The sequence below is a fragment of the Terrapene carolina genome, unplaced genomic scaffold, assembly GCF_002925995.2.
Source record: "Terrapene carolina triunguis isolate 2854851 unplaced genomic scaffold, T_m_triunguis-2.0 Scaffold951, whole genome shotgun sequence".
Lineage (NCBI taxonomy): Eukaryota > Metazoa > Chordata > Testudines > Emydidae > Terrapene > Terrapene triunguis.
In genome coordinates, this window is record NW_020665302.1 from 2262153 (window position 1) to 2288392 (window position 26240).

Consider the following 26240-nt stretch of genomic DNA (forward strand, 5'->3'; position numbering starts at 1 on the left):
GGGGCAGGGGCAGGACTGAGGGGCGCTGGCAGAGCAGGGTAGAGGGGCCCACACAGCACGCTGTCTGCACTTGGCCTCTAGCTGACAGGATTTCCCTCTCCGGGCAGTTGACTCGCTGCCGGTGTGCAGCTCCCCTCACCTTCCGGTAGGCGGCTCCCTCCTCTGGCTTGGCCACCCGCTGGTTGACGTAGAAGACGCGCGGGATGCTCAGCTTGATGCAGTGCAGGTCGCTCCCGATGACGGCCCACAGCCTGAACAGGCCCGGCTGGCTGGTCTCAGCAACCTGCAGGCGGGAAGGCGTCTCAGAGGCCCGGTGGGAGGCAGCGCGCAGTGTTACTCACTCTTCCCCCACGGGCTTGTAGGGCCCCCTGCTCACCGGGCACCTGCCTCGAGAGACGCCGCTCCCTCTGGGGCCGCCAGCCACGCTGGATGTTTTCTCAACCTTCAGACTTGAGAGGCAGGGGCGTTCTGGCCATGCCGTGCCTTCGCCCCCCTAATCCCCCGCACGTGCTCAGTTACTGCCCCCCAGGGTGCTCTCTTCCTGGGGCTGGAGGCCAAACCCTCCTAGCTCAAATCCAGGCCATGAGCCAGGGGAGATCCCCACTGAAGTCTGCTCCCAGGGAGCCTACAGTCCATGACCCCGCTTCTGAAAGGAGCCACGCACATGCCACCAGGTCCCTCTGCTCTGAGCCTGTGACAAGGGCCAGCAGATCCCGGCCCCCGGCCAGGCATTCTGTGCTTGGGCACGGTGCCGATCACTGTCACACACTCAGGCTGCAGTTCCAGGCCATGGCGGGCACCGCAGCAGCGAGAGGCTGGTGCCCAAACGGAAGGATGAGCCCACAGTCCCGGGAGGCTCCAGGCCAAGGTCCAGACGTCATTTTCCTCCCCGCCCCAGTCGGCTGGGCTCAATGGCAGCGCCACAGGGATGAGCCGGGTTCTCCCACCCAGCAATCCTGGCTAGGGACAATGGTCGAGCCCCCTCTCTGCCAGGGGAGCTAGTGTCCATACAGAGCCACCTGGCCCTGGGTTGGGAGGTCCTGTCTGGTCTCCCTGGGATTCACCCCGCTGCAGCTTGGGAGTCTGCGGGAGGGATTTCCAAGCGGAGGCGGAGCGCCCGTGACGGACTCAGCAGAGACCCCCCCACCTCCTGCTGCCTGGTACCTGCACGATCTGCCAGGGCAGATCCAGGATGCTGCGCGCTGTCCTGCGCAGGTAGCTGCCGAGCCCCTTGGAGGGCCCATCCCGGATCACGCCCCCGCCCAGCACCACCTCGCCATCCTCCAGCCGCCGCTTCTTCCGACGGGCCTGGCGCTGCCGCGCCTGCAGCTCCCACTTTTTCTTGTGGTACTGGAGCCAGGCCAGGCGCTCCTCCTGGGGGGAGAGCAAAGGGGGGTGACTGGGGCGAGGATCATGGAGATACTATTAGCTGCAAACATGCCCAGGGCAATCCCCTGAGACATGGATATCTGCTACCACCCAGCCCCTCCTACTGGCTCTGGGGCGTGGCCATGGAGCTGGGCTAAGTCTGCCCTTCCCCCCCCACCGCTGCCCCCTCCGCTCCCCAGACAAGTGAGCATCTCATAGCTATTGCCCTGCCTCCCACCGGAGCGTCTTTACCTTGGTGGTGCCCGTGGGTGGGGGCGGGCCCAGGATCTCCCGCCAGGACTGGGTCAGCTCCAGGTTCTGAGACATCTCCTGGCTCTCCCCTGCCACTGGGACCCGCTTGCGCTTACTGGCGACAGGAACCGACGGCTGCAGGGGCTTGGCAGCCCCAAAATCCTCCATGTCGGCAACCTGTGTGCAGGGGGTGCCCTCCTGGGGTTGGTTGGCGGTCACCTGGGGTGGGAACAAGGGCAGGGGTGCTCAGCCGTGGTGGCCAGGGTGTGGGAACAGACAGGGCCCCACATGGGGCCCTGGCAAACAGCATCGGCCAGTCCCCCTGCTGTGTCTCAGCCCCACCCCCATTACCTGTCTCTTGCCTTCACTAGTGAACAGCTCGTTGATTTTCTTCTGCTTGTACACGTCGTTCTTCTCCAGGAGCTTCTTGTGCAGCCAGTCGGGGTGTCGGACGCGGGGCACGGGGTTCTTCACCTGCAGGGACATGGTCTGTCACGCCAGCCGCAGTGGGAGAGGCCAGGGACCCGGCCCCTCCAGGCCCAGGACCCAGCCCCCCTAGGCCCAGCCGCCCCCTCACCTGCTGCAGTGCCGCAGGGATGGTGATGATCTTCTGGATGGTGCTGCCGAGTCTCTCGATGTAGTAGTCCCAGTCCAGGATCTGGGTGCAGGGACAGGGGGACAGTTAGCATTGGGGAAGGCAGAGCAGCAGGGAGTTTGGGTCCACACAGCCTCTTTGTGCCCAGGTACTAGCCACACCCCTGGCCGGGTGCCAGTGACGGGCAGTCAGTACCAGTGTCTCCGGATCACTTACCGTCCGGATGTTGAAGTCCTGCAGGGAGGGGCTCTTCAGCCATTTCCGGAGGTAGTGCTTCCGCACGGTGAGCTCGGCTTGGAAGATGGCCAGCGGGATGGCCCTGGGGTACACGGGAGCACTCATCAGCCACTGGGTGCTGGCAGCACAGAACCCCCTCCCCGAGCCTGCAGGGAGGCCAAGGGCCGTCCTGGCTCGTCCCCCTCCCCAGAGCATCCTATTAGGGTGCATTGCAGCAGGCAGGTACAGGCTCCATCTTACCCCCATGCCTTCATTATGGTCTGCCCCCGGCCACAGAGACTTCTCGCCGTGGGCCCCAGTGCCTCTCAAAGCAGATTTACCTCTCGGTAACCGGGGACCCTTCCGGTTTCTTGGAGATGATGAATCGGCAGCTCAGTCCAGCGTCCTTCACCATCTGATCCCCCAGGAACTCGGCCAGGCGCTTGGCCGTGCTGATGGAGGTGGATTTCTGCTCCCCATAATCCTCCAGCTTGCGGGACATGGAGCGGTTCTCGGAAATCAGCTCAAATAACTCCGAGTCCGGCATGTTGGCAGCCTGGGGAGAGAGCGCGTCTGTGGGAACCCTGTTGCTATTAGCTAGTGCTGCAGGAGCATACGGTCCTCTATGGGGGGCGCTATACGAGCCGCTCTCTGCCACAGAGCTTACAATCTAGGTATACCGAGAACACACTGACTACAGCTTGGCCGTGTGTCTGTGTGTGTGTGTGTGTGTCTGTGTTTTACATTGTCACGTTATGGCACTTTAGGGGCGTTTATCATCCTGACCAGGCATGAGAGTGGCCACTGGAAGCTCCCAAGTGTCCCTTGGGGACCCCGTGCCCCCATTTGTTTCCTAGGGTTACCCACTCTCCCCAATTTCTTGGCTTTGTCTAGGTCAGCACTCTCCGATTCTGACCCAGGGAAGGTGGCCAGACTCCACAGAGCACCCATGGCCACATCCTACCCTGTGAGGGTCCCCGCAAAATGAACCCAGTGAGAGCTGAGCAGCACTGCCCTGCCAGGAGAACTCGCAGAAGAATCAGAGCTGCTGCAAAGAGACGTCTACTTAACTTCCCGATTCCATCCCTCAGTAACGTCTCTTATGGGGCTGGCCAAGGCTGGGTATGTTCGACCAGGCCTTCCTCCTCCTCCACGGGCAGAGATCAGGATGCCCAGTCTGACCCCAGCACTTCCCTGACAACAGCCTGATGTCAAACCGAGGGTTCTGACCTCCCTGCAGGATGGGGAGAGGGGAACCCAGTCTCCTGGCTCTGCCTTGCTACGTGTCTTTGTCACTTCCCAGCTATCAAAGAGGGGTGGATGGGAATGACCTAGTGACCCAGCTCTGGGGAGGGGGCTACACTCATCCCGGGATGGGAGCTGCTGGAGAAGAAGGGCAAATATTAGCCCAACACGGACAACAGCAGCCAAGGGCGTGCCGCAAACACAGGTCTACCGACAGGTCCTGTTCTCCTCTGACGTCAGGAGCAGCAGAGAGAACCAAAGCCATAGAGCCGGGATGGCCCTCGGGGAAACAAGGGGTCACTGGAGAGAAAGTCCGTCGTCCCCTTGCTGCTCTCCCTTAGCTCCTGACGGCAGGGCACCAGTGCATCCTTTGTCCTCCCATCCAGGGGGTTGTGCCCCTCTCCCCGCCGGGGCCCACGTTCCAGCACAGAGAAGCAAGAGGCTGGGCACTCACCTTGCTGTAAAGCACATCGAGCCAGTAGTCGGCCACCTTGGCCACGGAGGCGTAGACCTCCTCCAGCGTGGTGCCCTTCAGGAAGGCCTCGAACACGGATGACTGGAAGATCTTAACCAGCTGCAGCTCCCCACGCCGCTTCACTTCAAACCCCTTCAGCTCAGCCAGGGACCCGTCCTCATTGAACACCGCGTACCTGGGAGACAGAGCTGGTGAGAGACTGCCCAGCACTCCAGGGCATGTCCTTTCCCTGCCAGTAGAGATGGGTCTCGCTGTGCTACTGGACATCCCCAGCCGCATTGCCAGGCTGGCCAAGGACTATGGTGCTAGAAAATAAACCCAAATTCACGCAGCTCAAAGTCAAGGCGCTGAGTGATAAAGCCCTGCTCCACGGAGCTCCCAGCTGGGAGCATTTCTCACCGGAACGCTTCAGGCAAGGAAAGGCCGGCAGGAGTTGTGTGGGGGACAGAACAGGCAGGGGGTGGATACTGAAGGGGGCACTGCTCCATGCCTAGGGAGCAGGGAGAAGTGGATGGTGCAGGACAGGGGGTGAGGAAAGCAGGGCAGAGCTCTGGAGAGCTTCCCAGGGGAGGATGAGGGAGCTGCCTGTTTGTGAAGGGGCAGAGGAAGCTGATGGCGCAATCAGAGAGGAGAGATGCTGCAGCATCACTCGTTACAAGAACACATCCCTCCAACCGCAAGCCCTGGCTCTCTCTGCAGTTCACATCCCCTGCCCCAGCCAATCACCAGTGCACACAAACCAGCTTGAGCCTCCCAGGGCCACGCTCTCCAAGCAAGTTGGGTGCATGGAGCAGAGGTCATGAGTAGCCACATCACTCTGAAGATGCCAAAGGAGGGTCAGTCCCACACCGGGGCCCCCAGGGGAGCGTTAATGCAGAGAATTATGGAAGGCCCTCCGCCATCCATGTGACTATGGGACATGTTGCCAGGGCCTCTGCGCAGCAGTTGGTTCAATGTGTGATAGGCCAAGGTGCCCACCCAGATCAGCAACTGCACCTGCCCCAATCCTGCAGCTACTTGGTCTCAAGGAGCCCAGCGTGCTCGACATCACACTGGTTTCCATGGTGATGGACTGTACCGGAGCTGGATGGAGCGGGAGAAGGCTGCAAGTTACTTGTGAACAAGAACTGAGCAGGGTTGAGCAAGGAGATGGCCCTTCAGTTTAACAGGCATTGGAAGGCCCCTGACTAGATTCCCTGAATATGAAAATGAGATGGGAAGGCAAAGGTGAATTTTACCGTGATGCAAATGCGATACCCACAGTGGGAAGAGAAGATGGCGGGCATGAGGACGGAGTTGCATTGCTGCTAAAGCTGAAGGCAAGCCAGGTTCTTACAGCATTTAGCTTGTTATCTCCTTGTACATTGAAGATGAGATTCAGAATCAAATCTGAGCAGTTACAACAGTACTAATATATGCACCAACCTCAGCAGTGCCCAAGGAAGAAATTGACAAATGTTATAAAGAGCTACAGAAAACAATAGAAGGAGTTTCAAGAGATTTTAAAGCAAAAGTAGGATCGGACTGGAATTCCTGGGCTGGAGCAATAGGCAGATGTAGATGAAGAAAACAGAAGAGGAGAAAGGCAGAAATTTAGTAGCCTAAGTAACAGCCTGGTGATAAAGAACACACTATTTCAACAAAGAAAGTGGCAGAGGAGGTGGACATGGATATCACCTGAGGGGCAAACGAAGAACATGACAGACTTTGTACTTGTGAATTGCAGATATAAATCAAGTGTGGAGATCATATGAGGCTGTTATCAGATCAGATCATAAATTAGTCCTTGCATCAATGAGGCTGAGAGAAATCTAAAAAGTGCCAAAACCCAAGATCCATGATGCAGACAAATTGAAAGAGCTGGATATCAGGAAAGACTAAAACATGTGGAAAAACATCACGTCTCTGCTAAAAGAAGAAACGAATGTTGAAGAGACGTGGGAATCATGTACAAAATGGGATTATGACAGTGGGTGAATAAGGGCTGGCGAATAGTGTAGCTGAAGTCAAAGTATTCTATTCGACTTACCCCGCTGTGAGGACGGCGGCAAATCGACCGCCGCGGCTCCCCCATCGACGCCGCTTACTCCTCCTGATGAGGTAGAGTACGCGCGTTGATTCGAGGATCGATTTATCGCGTCTAGATGAGACACGATAAATCGATCCCCGAGAGATCGATTTCTACCCGCCGATCCGGGCGGGTAGTGAAGACGTGCCCTAAGTGTTGGGCTGCAAGGCCAAAGGCTGATAACAGATGAAATGCTGCAGTACAGTGACAAGCATAGGAAGCTAAAGGAGAATGAAAAGGATGATGCAAGTTTAAGAGCTGAGTACAATCGGCTGACCAGAGAGACAAAACAGGAAGCAAAGAGACAGAAGCAACTGGAGAAGAGAACAATGTAAGGAAGCAGAAGAATCCACGAAGAGAAATGTGACACAGGTGTTATATTTCAATATAAGAGAAATTAGTAATATAGGGGGGCAGACGAGATGAAGATGTCGGCAGTGAAAGACAAGTGTGGAATAATAATTGGGGGCGAAGAAGCAAAGAGTAAGCGATGGAAAGAATACTTTGAAGAGCTGTACCACGTGCAGAACATGTGGGGGAAACCATCCTGGAGAAGCTCCTCAGCACAAACCAGGGAGAACAGACGCTGGAATTCTTAGAAGTAGCAAAAGATCTTGACAGGCAGTTTGAAAAGGAAAAAGGTGCCGACGTAAGCTCAGAGCTGCTTCAATCAGGCAAGGAACACACAGTGAAGGCGATGCACAAACCAGGCACAGGTCTACACGCAGAAAGTGCCAAGCGAACGGGGAGAAGCGAGAATAGGACTGATATATAAAAAAGGAGAAGAGTGAGTGGAGCAATGACAGAAGAATCAGCTCATTGAGTGTGCCAGGAAAGCATTCCCCAACGCATTGCAGACAAGAACGAAGTCGTCTATGGAAGCAGCGCTTGCAGAGAAATGGGCTGGATTTCGACCGGGATGAATGAAGCACAATAGATCAGTTATTTGTAATGAGATGGATATCAGACAAGTACCTAGAACACAGCCAAACCTGTCACAACAGACTTCAGAGTCTTTTGATTGCATTTGGCAGAGAGGGTTATGGCAAGCTCTGAGAACGTCTGGCATCCATGAAGAATGGAGCAAACATCCACAGCAAGTGTTTGAGTGTGGTGAGAGCAGAAAAGACGCAGATGGTATGGGGCAGGGCAACTGTAGAAGTGAGACAAAGATGGACACTCTCCTCAGATCTTGGTACTGGAGGCAGTCCTGGCTGTAGCACTGACAGATGAAATGGGAGGACTCATGTTACGTGGTAGGACAGTGCGTAGCCTTCAATTCGCGGAGGATACTGACTCACAGCATTGACCTAGGATGATTTATAGAGAATAAGTGATAAGGTCGACTGGGACAGCAGAACATTTGGATTGAAGATCAGCATGGAGAAGACTGGAAGACCAGAGAAAGAGGTAAAGATCAAACAGAACAAAATGTGTACCGTGGAGGACTAGTATTGAAGAACAGGATTTGGGAAGATAAGAAAAAGAAGACTCTATCTAGCTGTTACCACATTGGGATAACTCTAGATCTTACAGAAGGGTAAAGACATTTTGATAAAAGCAGAAGTCAATGTATCTGAGGCTCCCTCATGCCAATACTGCTGGAGTATGAGAAAAGCCGATGAACAAAAGATCTTGACTGCAGAAATGAACTGGCTGAGGGGAAAACGGAAGACTGCAGAAAATAAACAAACGAAGAGAAGAAAAAGGTTAGGGCAAAAAATAACGCTGTTACAGAAGATTCAAGAAAGAAGAGGATGGTTTGGACACTTCAAGAAGGATACCACCCATGGGAATACGTACCAGAGTGTAAGGAACTAGAAACAGAGGAAGATCAAGGATGCATTGGATAGACACGGTGAAGAATGACACGGAACAAAGCCATGAAGCTGATTCCACCACTTTGTCTTGTAAGACTTCATTTGGGCCCTGTTGTTGCTGCTGAGCTGACAGACAGGAAATCCAGGAGAAGAAGAATGCCACAGCACATCCCTGGGCCAGAAGGTTAGTGGGATTCAAACAAGGATCAGATATTTGTGTGGCTCCGGAGAACAGCAGAGTTACAGGGAATCGGGAAGGATCTAAGCCAAAGGCTATGAGCCAAGCTTTCGCTGGGAAAGAATATTTCATAACTGCTCATTGTGAGTTTCCTTGCTCTGTCCTCTAAAGGACACTAGACTAGATGGGTCACTTGTCTAAGCCCATCTGGTCATTCCTACACTCCCAGGTTTTCAGTGGGGTTGCCTGGGCTGCAAGTCAAGGGAGAATCGGGTCCAAAGGTTCTGTTGATGTAACATGGAACCTGCCCAGTTAAAATTTCTGCCAGCAAACGTAAGAGCTAAGGCTCCCCCAGCAATGCTAGGCCCTCCTCTGGCCAACCGGCATGTCTGACACATTCCTGGTAGTGAACCAGAGTTAACAATAGAAGGTACTCCCTAGGCCAGGCTCATCCCACTGTACTGCTGGTGAAGTCAGTTCAGCCTCGTTCACATTGCAGCTGGAATCTGGACTGTTGCATTTCCTGAGTTCTGTGCAGCGCTGAGCAGGTAAGGAAGCAAGGACTGGCTTGCTTCACGCCCCTATCAGAGAGCGCAAATAGCCAACCTGCCCACCTCCCTCTGAGCAAAGTGACACTCACCGTTTCTTCAGTTTCTTGCCCTCCTCCTTGGAGGCTGGGAGGATCATGGCCAGGTACGGCCCGTCCACTTCAAAGAAGATGCTGTTCTCTGAGCGGGTAACGTAGGTGAGCGAAGCTGGGTCCACGAGCTCCTGGTACTGATCATTCGTGAAGCCTTCCTGTAAACACGTTGTCACAGGACTACTTCACTGCACTGCTGGCTTGCCAATCCGCGGGGCAAAAGGGGGACATTCCCCCAACACACCCACCTGGAGTGACCCCCAAGGACCCGCTGCTCCCACAAATGAGCAGGGAAGGACAGCAAACACTCTCTGCTCCCTCACCAGGGTAATGGGCATCAGCCTGGCACCCCACAGGACCAGCCACACTCCCACGGCCCTAGGGTGGAGGATCGACCTGCCAGCCAGCTGAGATGCCTGACTGAGTCTTGCCTCCTGATCTGCACTTCAGCAAGACACAAACTAAAAGCTTTACAAAGCACCTCACTCTGGTTCCAGCCAGTGGGGGGCTGGCACGGGGCTGGCTGGACAGACAGGAGCAGGGTGCGCTGGGTTTGGACCAGAGGAGGAGAGGGTGGTGGTGAACTGTCCTGACAGAGGCTTTAGTGAGGCAGTAATGGGGTGTAGGCAGCCGTCAGCCCCGGGCTGTGTTTGAGCGAAGAGCAGAGGTGGACATGCTGCACTCCAGTCTCTGAAGGTCCCAAGCCAGGCTCTACGCTGGCAACCGGCAGACAGGCGAAGGGCACTGCACGGGTCCCTGGGGTCAGGGCGCCATTCAGCCAGCGTGCACAGACTGAAGGGAGCATGTGCACACGCATGCATGCACTAATCCTGGGCTCCTGCTCTCTATGAGCTGGCATCTGCACCGCGCTGCAGAGTTCTGGGACTCTCTCCCCCACCATCAAGGTGCCAGGCTTGTGCAATGATTCCCTAGGTTGGCACTGGGCAAGCAGCAAGTGAGGCTCCAAGGCCCTGTTCATTCGTGGTGAGACAGTACTGGAACAGAAGCTGCCCTCTGGGGTGGCCCGACATCTGTAATTCCCAACGAAGGCAGAGCAGCCTTCACTGGCTCCACGCGTGGGTGAAGGCCAAGATCACTCTCCCCTTTGGGAAAGCAGGTCCACTGGAGTCCTCCTCTCCTGTCCTTCCCTCTCCACCCCATCCCAGCTGGTCTATGTTGGGGCTGGATTTACCTTCACCAGGATGTTCAGCATGGCACCGGGATAGGAGATTGTCACCTTGGGCTTCTTCGCATTGGTCGATTTGATGACAAAGTTTTCTGGGAAGCTGTTGGGAAGGACGCACCAGATTCCGTCCGTGTCCAGCTCCAGCGGCCTCCTAGGAAGGGAGAGCACAGCTTGGCAGAGAGAAGGGCAGGGCCTTTCTGCAGAGCACGCCCAGTTAACACGGGCAGCTGGATGGAAGAACCTGTAGGTGGCAGAGCCTTTGTATCCTGCATCTTGGCCGTGATTCACAAGCCTTCACGCCCACCAGGGCGGTCCTGCAGCCAAGGCCTCTCCCCCAATCCTCCCACAGGCCCCTGCCCCGGGTCATTAACCCCCTCTGGCACTTACCCAATCTGCTCGATCAGCTCCCTGGCCTGGGTGATGATGTTTGCTCCAGTGAAGCAGACAATCCCAGCCATCTCCATGGAGTACCAGCGGGCCCTGGCGGAGAGAGGGGCCAGGTATGAACAGGAGCTGGCAGCGAGCTCATGCCAACCTTTGGGAAAAGGGCATGGCAAGGAGACCCAGAGGGGAAGGTCGAAGGGCAAGAGTGATGCCCAGTGGTAGGTTGTATCCCCTTCCCCTCCTGTGACTTGTCTGGTTAGGCTGTAAGCTCTTAGAGGCAGGGACTGTCTATTGCTGGTTGTTCAGGGCCCAGCACAAGGGGTCTTGCTGCCATAACAGCAGCAGTAAGGGGAGTGGTACAGGGATCACTCACAGGCTTGGAAACCAGCGAGAAGCTGGGGAAGGAGGGGGCAGAATCACTAGAGTGACCCCCCCCCCCGCAGCCTCTCCCAGCAGGGGTCTGGCAGGGAGGAGCGTGTGTCTAGCTCCCCTCGGAGAGGGCTGCAGGCAGCACCCACCCTTTGCGCATCACGTAGCCGTAGAAGGAGTTGAGGATACACTTATGTGCCAGCTGCAAGGAGTCGTACAGGATCTCCATGTTCTTGCAGCGTTTCACTTCAGTGGCGTCTCCCATCTCTGTGGCGGCAGACAGCTTCTTCTTCCACACCTGAGAGAGGGAGAGAGAGAGCCACGCACGGGTCAGAACGCTCCCGCCCAGGCACTACAGACATTAGCAGCATCCAGTTATTCCCCAAGATAACAGCCCCCAGTACGGGATGGGTGCTCCGGGATCAATTGCATAGACTCTACATCCCTTTCACCTGGACCTAGGGAACAAGATCGCATGCTAGATGGAGAGGAGCTTTCCTGCTTCCCGCTCAGCCCTGAAGGACGCGCTCCTCACGGACGTCACACAACAGCAGCTGAGCTGCCTCTGATCAGCTCTGCCCCCATCTCATTGCACAGATGCCAGCAAACTGCGGAGTGGGAGGAGACGGGATAAAATCCAACAGCAGAGCCATGTGGGTTGGCAGGGCCTTGTAGCCCACCCCTGTGCCTGGGGGCAGGACTGAGGCAATTACTAAAGATAAGCTGCAAAGCAAACGATGGTTTGGGCCTTTGCTGAGCCGTTTTGGAGACAGACTCAAGGGTCTTTCGTTTTTTCCTACATGCATTAGGGACACCAGGTCCCAACCGCCCTCAGCTGGAGGGCCCGACTGGCGTTGGGACAGGATGGGGACACACAAGGGGCTGACAAGCTGAGCTGCAGCTCTCTGGGCCCGAAGCGAGGGGCTGCAGAGTCTTAGGCAGCGTACGGCTCAGCAAAGGGAATAAAACCAATCAATGGGCTTTGATTCCCAGTTCCCATCTCTGGACCATTCCCTTCGACGAGCACCCACAGCCCAGCCCCCATCTCCTGTAGCTGGGACTCCACACCCAGCTCACTCACAGGAAAATTCCTCTTGCTGGTTTGCTCTGCTGCTGCATTTCCCTGCCTCCAGGGAGGAGGGGAGCCGATCCCTGTCCCCTTTAGAGCAGTCTGTATGCTTAGGGTCCCCCTCTCCCAGCCCGGCTCTAGTCTGCAGTCCTCTCACCTCACGGCTGTCTTGGTTTAAATGTGCTGCCCCAAACTGAACCCAGGGCAAGGAAACAGGATGCCTGGGTGCAGTGTTGGCTAAATCCCAGATGAACTAAACATGCAGCCACTCAGCTCACTGGTGTAGCAAGCGATTGGGTCTTGGAGCTGTTCATGCCTCACCGCTGCTGCTTACTGAGTAAGATGGATCAGTGGGGAGACCCAGGCATGTCCCCTCGGCCCTCCCAGAACTGCCACATGGAGGGACCTGTCTCTGTTCTGAGCTTGGGTCTGATTCTGCAAGCCGGCCTCAGAGCTCCTGAGCACAGCTGCTCCTGCTCGGCCCTGGAAGAACAAACAGCCTAGCGGCTTCTGGAAGCAGAGATCAGCTCTTCCGGGAAAAGGGCATTCATGGCTCCCCCAGTGACACCCAGGGCAGAGGGATCCGATCGCCACACCTTGTGCAGGCCCTTGAACTCGTAGCGACGGTCTCTGAAGGCTCGCACGGTGTCCACGTAGAACGAGTTCTCCCGCTGGCAGATGGTGGTGACGCGCTCCTCCACCTTGGTGACGTGCAGCTTCTTATAGGCCTTGCGGCAGTAATCTGTGCCGGAGAGACAGCAGAAGCGCTTAGCCAGAGACCAGCACGCCCACACGGACGCTCACCCCCACTGGTGGGCACAGGAGGATGGCGGTAGCAACCAAGCTTTGCATGGGGCAGGCCATAACAGCAGGGAAAACAGCACCTGCCAACACAGGGGTCAGGCTGGGGGGCATACAAAAAGAGCGATGGTGCTCTCCTCACGCTCCACCCTCAAGCCCAGGCTCCACCTACAACCCCAGAATGGGGGGATGGGTCTGCTAAACAGTGCCTCACGAGCAGTAAAAACGCTCACGGGGTTGACATGGCTATTCATCATTAGGTTTCAGAGTTAAAACTCATCTGAGATGAATGGGGCTGTTCATGTCTCAGACTGAATCCAGAGCGCTCTCCACAGACTACAGCAGGGAGCCTTGGAGGGTTTTCTTCACAATCCAAAGGGCTAGAAACTCACTACCCAGCCCCAATGGGGACCTCAGAAGAGAGCTGGCGTAACAGCCTGCTGAGAGCAGACGTGATCGGTCCTGGCACACAAAGTAACTCCAACTTCAGCCGCTAGGAAGAAGCAGCTGGTTACAAGAACACTCAGCACATGGACAGAGGAGGTGTATGATGACAGATGGAAGGGAGAAAGCCAGTTGTGCCTGCGTAGCCAGTGTCTACATTACAGTGCCATTACAAGCTGGCAGTGGGTTATCCCTTAGAGCCTGCAGATTGTACCAGCATGGACTAGGCAAACAGGGGGAGCTAATCTGGAGGAATATCTTCAGGGGAAGTGACCCTTCAACACCCCGATGGAGCAAACTGAATCACAAGGTGCCATGCGCTCAGAGTTCGGTAAATGTCATTTTAAGCTAGTTCTCACCCGCCAGTCGCTTCTTCTCAAACTTGGCCTGTTCCTCACGGGACAGCTCGTGAAAAGCACGGGGAGGGCCGTCCGGGTAGAGCGGGGGCAGCTTCTCTGACTCCAGCTGCTGCTGGATGCGGTGGTACTCGCTGCGGCTCGCGGGCACTGCAAGGGAAGGACAGCCATGAGCACGTCTGAGCAGGAGCCGGGGGGAGGACTGTTCCTAGGCCAGGCTCCAGGGTCTCCCTGCAGCGTAGCACAGCAAAGGAACCTCTGCAAGCAGAGCAACACTCACTGAATTCCCCTCTCCACTGCCAGGTCATCCGGCGCTGGCAATTGGCACCTGGCTTGTTAAAGTCACAGGCAGCGCATGTGGCCTCGTCCACCATCGCCGAGGGCTGGAGAGAGAGAGAGAGAGAGAGAGAGATCAGAGAACCTGGCTCTAACCCCGGCTTGGCCTACAGCCCAGGCCTCTACAACTGGGTTCAGAGCTCTGCCTCCTCAGAGGCTTCTCTCCTGACCCGCTGGCAGCCGTATGTATAGCAGGCCCTTCCAAATGCCCGACTGGGCGTCAGTACCCAGCCCTGCTGCTGCACTTCCTCCTGAGCGGGCAGTTAGCTCTCGCTGGCTGGGAAGCAGCAGGGTCTGTGAGCCCTGTCCCACTGGGATGCGAACCCAGGAGGAGGCTGCCTGCTACCCACCTGCAGCCTGTTTGTAAGGATGATATTGGGGTACATGGCCCCCACGTCCAGATGGTAGATGAGGGGACACTCGATCCGGTTCGGAATGTCCTTCAGGGAGTTCAGCTTGACTTTGATTTCATCACACACCTGCGGTGAGGGGAAGAGGCAGAAACCAGACAGGAGTGAATCAGCAAGTGAGCCGAGCACGCGGCACGGCCTCCCCTCCACAGGGACAGGTACGTCACTCAACCTTCCCGTGAGCACAGAGCGCACGAGGACCCGGAGTAACAGCCAACGGAGCACGAAGCTTAGAATGAGCTGCCTTTTGATCTTCACCAGCACGGATTCCCATTAGCCTCAGTCACAGGAGGCTGTTTCTGATGTTAACTATTTAATACAACGGAATGGGGCCAGGCGCAGGTGGGGGGAGGGGGGAAGGTGGTGAACTCAGGGCTGAAAAGAACAATAGCTAAAGGGGAGCGGCTATATGATGCCAACACACACGGCTTGTCTCCTACAGGCCCCAAGCTGTGCCACACCCCCACCTAGGCAGGAATCAGGCCTAGGTCCAAGCTACCTCCTGGAAGTTGGTGACTTGATCCAGTGGCAAACCCTCCTCCTCCTCGATGGCATGCCGCAGGGTCTTCTCCACGCGCTGCAGCAGGAAGTCGAAGGCAACAGGGTTCTGGGGGGACATGGGAATGACAGTGTAACTATGAGGCTCTCTCCAGCTCCTCTCACCCAACCTCCCTCCCTGGCCGGGGGGAGGAAAGCAACTACAAAGTCCTCCCGAGCTGTCCGTTTCTGTGCCTGCTTTAGATGGGCCTAGGACAACAGAAGGCATCCATGCAACAAGCCACTCTCCACACTAACCTACAGCTTACTCTAGGGTGCGTTTCCCTCCCCTTGGTAAGAGCCATACATTTGCCATCCCAGGGTCTGACTGCACTGAAGGAGATGGGGGCACAGGCAGATTGTGAGCAGCGTAGGTCACCAGCAGACCCTTGGCAGGCACTGTGCATCCCAGACCCAGATCCAGCCAGAGCCTCCAGGCAGATCCGGCGTTTCCCTACAGGGCTCTACAACTGCCATACAGTCTGGGCAGCACAAAACGGGCATGAAACAGGAGGCTTCCCACAGCCGGAAAGCCACGCTCCCAGGATTATGAGCACACCCGTACACCCCCAGTGTTTCACTTGGGACAAAGCTGACCTAGCCACCAGCTCCTAGTCCACCCTTGCTGTCCCTAAGACCCAAGGGTCAGCTCTAGCAAGGTCCTCTTATATTCAGCCTATGTGCCGCCCTATCTTCTGCGGCAGGAACGATCGTTGTTGGGCTGGCCTATTCCATAGCACTGGATCCCTACAGCACGTTACACCAACCCCCGTCCCCAACGAACGTACCGGCTAAAAGCCCAACGAACACACAGTGAGCGGCGTGCACTGCAGGGAGGGACTGAAGGTGGAAAGGGTGGGTGGGCACAGGGAGTGCTGTGGAAAGCAGCACCCAGTTGGGAGTGGGTGAGAGACAAAGCAAGGGGAGGCATGGCTGAAGCAGGAGGTCGTGTGTGATCTTGACAGAGAGGAAGGCAGGGCCTTCCCTGCCAGGGCGGCTGACTCCAGGACGCTCTCCAACGCCGAAGTCTCAGATCCTGGCGTTCCTTTTGGCTTGGCTGGTTGTTAGTTCCAGCTGTGGAAAGGTTTTTGCCCGTCTGAGCTATGTCTGGATTCAGGAGCCAGAGCCAGAGGATCCCAGCACAACAGAAAACACAGGGGAAAGTAACTACTAACGGGGGGCGGGGGGCAGATGGGCTCTCTACACCCCTCCCCACCCCAGAGATTGGGGGAGGGGAGATCACACCTAGGCTCACACCATTTTAAAGCGGCAGGGGATGTCACTGCGGAAGACCCCCGACTCTAGTGCCTCCACATGGCCCCCGACGTAGGTCTCCGAGTCTAGCACATGCCCATCCTCTGTGAGCTTGTTGAACTCCTGCTCCTGCTTGTTGGGGAAGATGATGTTGGCGTGATAGGCCTGGACCATGAGCAGTGCCTCGCACAGCGTCCCTGAGCCTTTCCGCAGCACCTGCAGGGAGAGACGTGGGGGCACTCGGCATCAGGACACACGGCCGAGACCGAGCCATGCAGGAACCCGGGGGAGCCGGCCCTGTCACAGCACCATGTGTCAGCGAGACAAGGTGCTTGGCTTGGCAACACCCAGCTTGTGCTAATAGTGGGGAGCAGAGAACCCCCTGCCCTGGAAGGGGATCCCTTTGGGGAGCCTCGCACACTGCACCTATACTAGTGACTGGCAGAGAGCTGTGGCTGCTGCATTAGCACCGACACTGCTGCCCTGCGGCTGGGGCTCATGGCAGGCCTACACGGCGTGAACTTGCCCATGCCACATCTCCCAGCACTCCCATCGTCACCAGTATTAGTGCAACAGGGGGAGACTTCCTCAAAACTGCTAGCCCAGACAGCTCCCCCACAGACCCCCGAGTGAATCTGGCCCAGGAGAGTGCCCTCTCCTGGGTAAACGCCCAGAACCCTGTGTAACACCGGCAGGAGCCTGATCTGCAGACGTCCTGAGTGCTCAGAACTCCAGCTGAAGTCATTGGGAGCTGCCAGTGCTCAGCACCTCTGAGCACTGCAAAAGCCACAGCCCCTATTGACAGACATGGCCCCCCGCAAAGTCTACTCTCATGCCTCAGCCCCTTGGCAACGGGGACCCTCTGCCAGCACGGCCACGTTCCACCGACACAGAGCACTCAGCTCCTCTGTCCGGTCCAGCCCGGGCTCTGGCTCCTGCGCACTCACCTCGTCGGGCTCCATGGGGATGATGGTGCACAGGGCGAAGATGAACGGGTGCACGTACTTCATGTACATGTAGTAGGTAGCAACAGCATCGGACACCGAGTAAGTGGCCAGCGTCTGATGGGAAACAGCAAAGAGCTGGATTAATTCAAGTGGAGCTCAGCACAGGAGTCTCGCAGAGTGACACCTGCCCCATGCCTGTTCCCCACTGCACACACCCAGGGGGGGACGTGGGCAGGGGCAGTCACAGACAGTAACTGTCTACGAGCTGTATGCTCAGAGGGGACGGGGGAAAAGGGCCACTTGCCACGTCACTGCCCATATGCCCCATAGTGCTGAGAGTGGGGAGCTGCTTCCTGTCCACGCGAATGCCCCATAGCTGATGCCCCACCCTGTCCATGTGTACACGGAGCCTTCCCCCCTGCTGAAGTGGGAGTGAAGCATTGCACAGCACTTCTACAGCCCAAGTGCTTCACCCGCTGTAGATGAGTGACCGGTCCCGTTAGTGAAATCAATGTGACAGGACCAGGAGGGATCATAGAATCTCAGGGCTGGAAGGGACCTCAGGAGGTCATCTAGTCCAACCCCCTGCTCAGAGCAGGACCAATCCCCAGACAGATTTTTGCCCCAGATCCCTAAATGGCCCCTCAGGGATTGAACTCACAATCCTGGGTTTAGCAGGCCAATGATCAAACCACTGAGCTATCCCCAGGCAGGCTCTGCTGATTACATGGGAACCCCATCCAAGGCTGCCAGAGACAGAGGAGGCCAAAGTGACTCTCCAGCTTCCTTCCATGCCCACTGCATTAGCCGAAGGCATTTATCCCCACCCAGAACTAGCCCAAATGGTCAGTGATGCCGACCAGTGCCCCAGGCTTCCCGGGGCCTGTCTCCTGACCACTGGGTCCAGAGGCTGCAGAGCGGAGAGTACCTGAGGCTCTTCTGTAGCCATCCGGCACATCTCTTCGGGGTCCAGCTCCACCGGGTCGTAACCCAGCTTCGCTTTGGCTGCTGCTTTCAGGTTGTGGCTTCCCACAGGGAGGTAACTGTCTCTCTTCACCCACCTGGGGAGAGGAACCAGAGTGAGCCACCCTGCCCCAGGAAACCCTGAACCACACTGGCAGCACCTTGATTACTCAGACAAGTGGGGGGAGAGGGCATGGCCTTCGTCCAAGGTACCGGGAGCCAGTCCTAGTGCGGGGAGGGGCTGGGCATCTGTGCCAGTGCCCTCAATCCTGCTCATCTGCATCCTCTGCGACCTTTAAACCCAGCCCCAGCGCCAGCACACCTCAGCCCTCCTACTTTAAATCACTGAGTGCAGGGAACGTGACCCTGGGACTGCCGGCAGGAGGAGGGTGATTATCCGGACTGTGGATCCCCGTCCCATAGGAACAGGACCGACTAAAACACTCGTTCTCCTCTGCCTCTCCTGGGTCCCCGAGCTCAGACTGCAGGCTGGAATGTCATCACCCGCCCGCTAGGCAATGGGCTGAGACCAACCCCTCGGACTCGTCAGCCAAGCCAGAGCGCTAGCAGACATCTGCCAGGTCCAGGCCTTAGCTTGCTGCACTACCCAGCCCCTAGCGTACCCAGCACTGGACATGGACTGACCCACCAATGCAACGAGGCACTATGCATGAAGCCAGTGAGCAACGTCTCCTGAGGGGCAGCTCACGGGCCAGTGTCCACGGTCCTCCGGGAACAGGCACTTTACAAACCCAGAGCCACGAGGGGGAGAGCCACGGGTGCCCAGAAGGGAGGCAGCAGCTGGTACCTTAGACAGTCCATGTGGATGCACTGGGAGGCTTTGTACTCCCCTTGGCTGTCCTTTTGGAATCCAATCTCTTGGTACATATTCAGTCCATGCACTGCGGCTCTGGTTTCCACAAAGGGCCTGGGGAGGGAGGCGGAGCATAGTACAGAGGGGACACAAACACAGGCACCTTCACCCCTCCTCCCCTGGAGAAGTGCTTTCAAACCTGGCTTCCTTTACAGGCCATGTAAGCCAGAGCTCCTCCCTGCCCCCTTCCCTTCCCAGCTACCATTCAGAGTTTGGACCCAAAGAGTCCCCTCGGCACAGTGTTACACAGAGGATGGGCACAGCTACTCAGTGACCTTCTGTATCTGGACGCAGGACTCAATGATCAGCCAACTCAAGCTGCATAGCGCCCCCCACTGCTCTGCTCTCCCCAGGTCACTGTGCAGTTTTCTTCGTCTCCTCTCTGTTCACTGCCCTGTTTGGGAGCAGCAGCAAGTAAACATGGTGGTATTTACACCAGAGACAAGATGCGGCTGTGCAGATGGCAGAGCAGGGCTTGGAAAGCCAGAAGTAACTAGATTGGAACATCCAGGGTCACTGCTTCAAAGCCAGGAGCTGCTTCCCCACCCTGAGAGACGCAGCTCTGCACCCCACCTCCCCCACATCGCAGGGCTCTGTAGTCTGGGACCCATTGGCTTTGATCAGTCCCACAGCCCAGAGAAAGAGCTCTTAAGAGAGGGTGTTCCAGACAGAGTGGCTGAATACTCAACGTGGATCAGAACAGCCTTGCACAGCCACCTTGTGCCTCCCTGGAAATGAAGGAGGGACACATGGTCTAGTGCCTGCTCCTGCCCCCAGCTGACTTTTGCCCTATGGTTTCCACTTCCATCCTTACCAGTCAAAGAAGTCCCCATTGTAAGTGACCATGATGGTGGGTTTGGTCTCCTGGACATGTTCAAACCACCTCTGGATTAAATGGGCCTGGATTTAAGAGAAAGGTGAGATGTGGATAGAACGTAACCTACCCTCTGCTCTCCTTCTCGCGGAACCTGATCTGCTCTAGTGAAACTAAACACAGGAAACAAAACCTGTTCATGTGTTGTGACCGACACTACGATCACACTGTAAGCCCCAAAGGAAGCAGCCAACTCTCTCTGGACTGCCTAGACCTGGGTGGCAATTTGAATCTCGTCTTCCAAACCGAACCTACTCACCTCATCCGGCTCGTTAAAGACGCAAAAGGGACCCTCGTACTCCGGCTTGGGAGTAAACTCAAAATCTTCAATATCCTCAGAGACGATCTCCCTGTTTGTGATCAGGTAGCCCTAGGAGGCAGCAAAGGAGAAGGGTTAGTGAACGCGTGCACTGCAGGTGCAGGGTACTTGGGGAGAGCTCCACAGAGCCAGCTTGGCCAGTCCTTGGGGCTGAAGATGCTGGTGGTGCATCAGCCAGTGCAAGGACCTGTGTCTGTCACCAGGCTTGAGGGATTGGGAGGAGACAATGCTGGAGAGACCTGGATTTTCCCCACACTCTCACAGGTATTGCTGCTTATCCAAAGAGGGGGCCCCCCTAGCCCCAGATGGGAAGAGTGCAAGATTTTGTAAGAGAAGACTGAAAGGAAAGCCCTTGGGAACCCTGCAGTCTCTGGTGTAGATATTAGTTTCACTCCCTGACCCATTCCATAGACACTAAGCAACATGCAATGAGACAAAAAGGAGATCAGTTGGCTGAAGTCACGGGTGGGCTCGGAGCCTGGCTCTGCTGCTGGAATGTGTGGAGGCAGCAGCCCTGGCTGGACAGTTACCTGGCCATCAATCATGTAGGAGATCATCATGATCTGGTCTGTCTCTGCATCAGGGAACTTCAGGGGGAGCTTGGTGGTTTCAATGTCAAAGGCCAGCACAACAGGATCCTGAAAAAGACCCAACATGTCAAGGTCAGCATGGGAGCCTGGATCCAGACAACGTGATTCCAGGCTAGAGCGGGCAGAGATAACGTGCTAACCGAGTGAAGTGAGGCAGAAACACTGCTTGTTCACATCACCTCCTGATCAACCCAAGCCGCTACCTCGAGCCCATCCTCTAACCTTGTACCATGATCCCTTTGGAGCCTGTGGCATAAAACCAGCCACGTTTGGGAAAACCTCACGATTTCACTGGTGGAAGCCAACTTCAAGCAGAGAATAACCAGCCACGCAGGAGAGGCACAGACTTCCACCCCCAATTGGAGCACTCACCGGTCGCTCCACCAGGTCGTCTCGGCGGGTGATTTCCGGAGGGTAGATGCTGCCCCGATAGCGGACATTGTACCAATGAGCCTGTCGCAGCAGGAGAGAATCAGAGGAGCTGCGTTAACACGGCATCTCCCAATACCATGTGCTGGGTGTTGAACTGACACCTAATACATGCCATCTGAAAGAAGGGCAGCATGGGCTAAGTGGCCAGAGCAGGGGGCTGGGCGTTAAGGATCCCAGTTCTGTCACTGGATCAAGTTGTGGCCTTGGGCAAGCCACTTAGCTGCTGTGCCTCAGTTTCCAGAGCTGAGAAACAGGGCTAACAGTAATTGCCTACATCACAAAGGCTGACTCATTGCCATGGAGACCCTTGGATGGATGAGAGACAAAGAATTTTCATCACCTCTGCCCCTCAAGGGCACAGCGCTAGAACAAACGTTCTACCCCCTCCTGGCACGCTGGCTTCTTCACTCACCACATGAATCTTCAGGTCGATGGACAGGCGGATGTGGTACGGCACGTCGTATTCCCGCATGTCAACTATGTTGTCCATCTGGTTGACAGTTTTCTTCGAGGGCCCCTCATCATCCATGGTCAGGCTGCCACCGATCAGAGCACTGCAAGGCACAGGGGAGAGGGATGGTTTAAATAATCAGTCTATGCACAGGTCTCAGACTCAGGGGGAATGAAGATAAGAAACAACACTGCAGCAGCAGCTCTAGTCAGTGTAACCTGAATAGGACAGTAGCACCAGCAGATGCTAGGGCAGTCACCAGAAGAAACTCTTCCTTATTAATCCGGCAGCCAGCTTCAGTTACTTACCCTAGGGTTACGGTGGTTCTTTGTGGTGTTCTGTCTGTGTGGATCCCACTCAAGGTGCACATGCGCCTCATGTGCGAGAGATTTGCATGTATGAGGCTCACGCTCACCTCGAGTGGGATCCATGGACAAAGGAGAACTGGGACGTTTGCTGTGGTCACCAGGGCAAGCATCAGCTCAGGGAGTTCCCTCCCTATCCAGAGGAGCTGACTTCAGGACCTGTAAACTTAACACCGAGCAAAGGAAACAGCTAGAGTTAACCCTTTCAGTGCTGGTTAGAGAAGAGGTAGGTCTGGGTCACATGGGAAACACCTCGCTAAGCACAGTACAAGAACATAAGGGAATCCTGCTGGGCCCTGGGACCAGCCCCTCCAGGTGTATTGCCAAAGAGGAGAACATCTACCTGGACAGCATGGACGTGTAGGTGTCGCTCGCCTGGTCCCGCTCCCTGTTCTTCTTCACAGCAGGAGAGATTTCCCTCCGCACCTTCACCAGGTCATCCACAGTGTTGAAAGATAGCTTGATGTAGTTCCGCTTCAGGCCCACCAGGTGATTTGGCTACAAAGGGACGGACCGGCCAATGAGGAAACGACAGTGAGAATGGGGGGCAAGAGACTGTACAAGCGAGAGGCGGTTGAGAAAGGAGGTGGACCAAGAAAGACAGCTGGAGTTGGGGAGATGGGGGTGAGAAGAGACCACAGAACAAGGGGCTGAGGGCTGGGGTGTGTGTGGATGGGGAGAAAGGTAGGGAAGAGAAAGTGCCTGTCAAGAGTCAACATTATTTCCCCTGATCAATGTCCAGGCCCTATGCCTGGTATGCGCAGAATACAGACCTAGGAGAACAGAGCCATACAGACCAGCCTGCATCCCACTCTTCCCAGACTTGTACGCCCCTCCCCCATTAGAGCTGTGCAACCTACCAGCAACAGGACCGGGGGCAGAGTGCTACTCACCAAATCCAGATCCTCTTTGGGAACCGTTTCCAGCTTGGCGATTTTCCCCTGGTACTTCTTGGAGAGGAAGGAGGACACTTCCCGCTCGCAGCCCTGCACAGAGACTAGAGCTTCAAGAGGGCAGCCTAGGGTGACCAGATGTCTCGATTTTATAGGGACAGTCCCGATATTTGGAGCTTTTTCTTACATAGGTGCCTATTACCTCGCCCCCCCCCCCCCGATTTCTGGTCACCCTAGGGCAGCCAAAGCCCTGCCCATCAAAGCAGAGCAGATTTACAGATACTGTCTCACTTGGGGCTGTGTCCTGCATCTCTAGATGGGCAGGGGCTTTAATAGAGGCCTGACTAGAAACCAATCTCTTCCACCCTGGGAGAGGAGTTTGGTTTTGTTTTAAACTAGGTTCCTAAAAGGTAAAATCCCAGAACTGTCAGCCAGGCCCTCAATTTTGCAGCTAACCAGGTGAGAGGCAGAGTGACAGGACAGTAAACCCTCAGCTACCTACTGGGCCGTGAACAGGAATGAAAGGTGCATTTAGTTACAGGATTGTGTTGTCGTGGAAAGAATCACCCACGCAGTGATTTTAGTTCCCAGACTCAGAGCCTGAGGCCAGTTTATTGACATACAAACCAGTGCGCACTGGGGTGCAGCTCGAAAGCTGGCACCCCGAGCCCTACACGCACAGGCTTTTTATTTCATTAAACCACAAGCAAGGTACAAACAATACGTCATGAGTTAAGAAATTAGGGACCAATCATAAGCAGGGCATGGGGTGAACACGAGCTCGGAAACAAATTACAAGCTGGGGTTGGGGCGATCACGAGCTAGGGTGTTGGGGTCAGTCCTCCCTCCTCCCCTCGCCTACTTTCTCAACTTCCGAGAGGTGGGTGTAGAGGGATGCTCGGTGGTTTCCGCAGAGGTGGTGCTCGGCCCTAGCTTGGGTCAATAGCAGCAGCTAGGGTGATTAACTTTCTGCAAACAATTTCTTAATATTGAGCAACTTACATTATATTTCTAAAGCCTTGCGGTTATTATATTTCTAAAGCAGTTTCTTTGGCCTCCAACATACTTTGTAATTTTCTTCCCTCCTCTGTCACTACTTCTAACTGGGATTTGGCCAAGAATTGATTTGAGCAGTATTGTTCAGGCTTTTAGGCCTTCTCTACTCTGCACAAAGGTCACCATTATGACAGCCTTCTGTTGGAGGTGTTTTGGGGCCTGTAGGCCCAGAACTTTGGCTATCGGAAAGGAGGCCCCCCTGTTCTGTTCCTCCACAGTGTGCAGAAGCCAAACAGGGCTGCTGATTAGGAGCTGAAGGGCTCGCTGAGCACCAGGTGGCTGGTACTTTGAGGGGCAGCTCATTCAGAAACACAAGCAAATATCCTCCGAAACACATCAGAAAGATGATGTACATTTGGTATAGCTGCTTCCCATCTCCTTTCGGGTCGACAGCTGACAGCCAGCCTCGGTGAGGCGTCAGACATCAGCACTGCAAGTAGCGCTGAAGTCAATATTTTATCATTTGGATGGATAATATTAATATTCATTTTAAAACATTTTTTCAATTTGTTCCTATTTATATTTTCACAGTTGCAGGAAAGTAGGCAAAGGTGACCAGCCAATTATTTCATGACAGGAGATGTTGAAATTCAAGAAGTTCAAGCTTTATAATGGTTAAAAGAGAAATTGTCAACATCCCATGTCAAAATATACAAAGTAAACATCCTTAAATCAAACTCTAATGATTTTTCTAGCAGCAGTTTTCTTATTTGGTCTATCTGTAAATTTAGATTGTTAGCCAAGGAAACGTGTTGGTTTGTGGGTGTTCAGCAAAAATCAGCATTTACCGATAAAAATCTGATCCTTCCAAGCCCAACTATAACCCTGGATTTCTGTCTCAGCGGCCAGGACCCCCCTTCCTCCCCCCCAAGTCCCCTCAGGCTGTTATTGTGCTCCTGCCCCAGCCCCACACCTGCCTAACTCACACCCCTGGTTCATGCCCATGTCTGCCTCCACACTCTACCCCAAGCCCTGTGTGCCAGCCCCACAGCCACGGAGTCCATACCCACCTTCCGGGTTGCAATATAGAAGTAGGGTTTATAGGGCAGGGCCACCTGGAAAAGAGCAGAGACAGTCAGCATGGCACATGCCTGGATAGGAGGGGAGAGGCATGTAGTTCAGCACATTCCCCGCTATGGGTTAGTGTGTGAGACCCACCCAGACCCGCATAAACCCACTCTGGTGTCTCTCTCTCTCTCTCACACAAACAATAATCTAGCACACACCTTCCCATGTACCCTTCAGCTTGGTCCTGACACACAAACACACCCTCCCCACCCCCCTCTGGCTCTCAAGCAGAGTCCAGCGGGGGCCCTTCCCACCCCAGCCTGTGCCAGACAGAATTCCATGGTGGAGTAAGCTTCCCCCCTTAAAATCTAATCAAGAAGGAATTGAAGCATCTGGATGCCTAGGAAAAGCAGAACTTCGGGGCAAGAACATAGAAGACACTATAGTAACACCCACCCATGCAGCAGGGAGGCACCACAGGATGAGGCCAGCACTGACCTCCTGCTACCATGGCAATCACTGGCCATTGTGAGCAAACCTCGTGCAGGCATCCTCACCTGCCTCTGACTGAGGCATCGGATACATAACAATGCAGGCAAATGTTATGCATGGGGCCCAATCCCACCTCCAGCCAACCACCCCTACCTACACCTGGCAGCACAGACGTGAGGCTGGAATGGTGATCAGACTGTTTCTTTAGGTGTATGCGGTGTTGGTCCCAGGATGTTACAAAGACAAGGGTGAGGTAATCTCTTTGGACAGTTGGTCCAATAACAGATATTACCTTGCCCAGTTTGTCTTTCTGTTTCCTTAGCGTTCCTCACAATGCCCTCTTAGGGATTAAAGGAGAACCAGGAAAGAGTCAACTGAACTGCAAGGCAATCTGCGGGGTCTGTACCCCTTAATGCAGTCACCCAACTCCCTTCTGCACCCTCTTTGTCAATGGGACTTGTGCCCAAAGGAGGAGCTGCCCTTTGGTGTTAATTCTCCAGCGTCAGTCAGGAGGCGGTTTCCAGTGTACAGCTCTGCAAAGTCTTCCCCCCAAACCATCCAGCCAGACTCCTCTGTGCCCTCCAAGGGCAGCTGCTCCTCCGTCCTCTGCGCCTAAGGTTAAAGGGACTCACCTTAAACCTGCTCCCATCCTCTTGGATGAAGTAATAATCCACGCAGCTGACCAAGCGTTTGTCATCGTCCAAAATCTCTGTCTGCCAGAGGGGAAAGCAGCACATCACAGACCCCTCCCTAGGGCACAGAGCCCGAGCCCCCCGGCATAGCTACCAGGTAACTCGGAAGAGTGGAAGACCAAAGTGTCGATGAAGCTCTTTTGCTCTGGGCCTAGCAGAACCCCCAGACTCCATCTTGTGAACTCTCACTTACTTCTGTGTGTAATGCTTACAGGCTACAGCAAAAATGTATTGGTCAGCGTTTTTAGCAGTTTAGCTTCAGTTTTACTCACACTAGCAAA

General features: G+C 55.3%; 1 protein-coding gene across 1 annotated transcript in view; it reads right to left on the bottom strand.

Moving 5' to 3' along the window:
* POLE (DNA polymerase epsilon, catalytic subunit) overlaps positions 1 to 26240 on the bottom strand; it is a 37754-nt gene that overhangs the window by 11006 nt on the left and 508 nt on the right. The window contains exons 3-32 of the mRNA XM_026661209.2: positions 25900 to 25980; positions 24778 to 24822; positions 22712 to 22804; positions 22162 to 22316; positions 21415 to 21556; positions 20943 to 21023; positions 20511 to 20618; positions 19921 to 20031; positions 19602 to 19687; positions 18722 to 18841; positions 17879 to 18011; positions 16951 to 17064; positions 16007 to 16219; positions 14712 to 14819; positions 14153 to 14281; positions 13747 to 13849; positions 13470 to 13616; positions 12462 to 12607; positions 10946 to 11094; positions 10431 to 10523; positions 10050 to 10194; positions 8858 to 9015; positions 4131 to 4326; positions 2773 to 2987; positions 2432 to 2534; positions 2198 to 2278; positions 1972 to 2094; positions 1621 to 1839; positions 1165 to 1374; positions 140 to 283 (exon numbers count right to left, since the gene is read on the bottom strand). Of these exons, the coding sequence (XP_026516994.1) occupies positions 140 to 283; positions 1165 to 1374; positions 1621 to 1839; positions 1972 to 2094; positions 2198 to 2278; positions 2432 to 2534; positions 2773 to 2987; positions 4131 to 4326; positions 8858 to 9015; positions 10050 to 10194; positions 10431 to 10523; positions 10946 to 11094; positions 12462 to 12607; positions 13470 to 13616; positions 13747 to 13849; positions 14153 to 14281; positions 14712 to 14819; positions 16007 to 16219; positions 16951 to 17064; positions 17879 to 18011; positions 18722 to 18841; positions 19602 to 19687; positions 19921 to 20031; positions 20511 to 20618; positions 20943 to 21023; positions 21415 to 21556; positions 22162 to 22316; positions 22712 to 22804; positions 24778 to 24822; positions 25900 to 25980 (3951 nt within the window). The remainder of the gene's footprint in view (positions 1 to 139; positions 284 to 1164; positions 1375 to 1620; positions 1840 to 1971; positions 2095 to 2197; positions 2279 to 2431; positions 2535 to 2772; positions 2988 to 4130; positions 4327 to 8857; positions 9016 to 10049; positions 10195 to 10430; positions 10524 to 10945; positions 11095 to 12461; positions 12608 to 13469; positions 13617 to 13746; positions 13850 to 14152; positions 14282 to 14711; positions 14820 to 16006; positions 16220 to 16950; positions 17065 to 17878; positions 18012 to 18721; positions 18842 to 19601; positions 19688 to 19920; positions 20032 to 20510; positions 20619 to 20942; positions 21024 to 21414; positions 21557 to 22161; positions 22317 to 22711; positions 22805 to 24777; positions 24823 to 25899; positions 25981 to 26240) is intronic.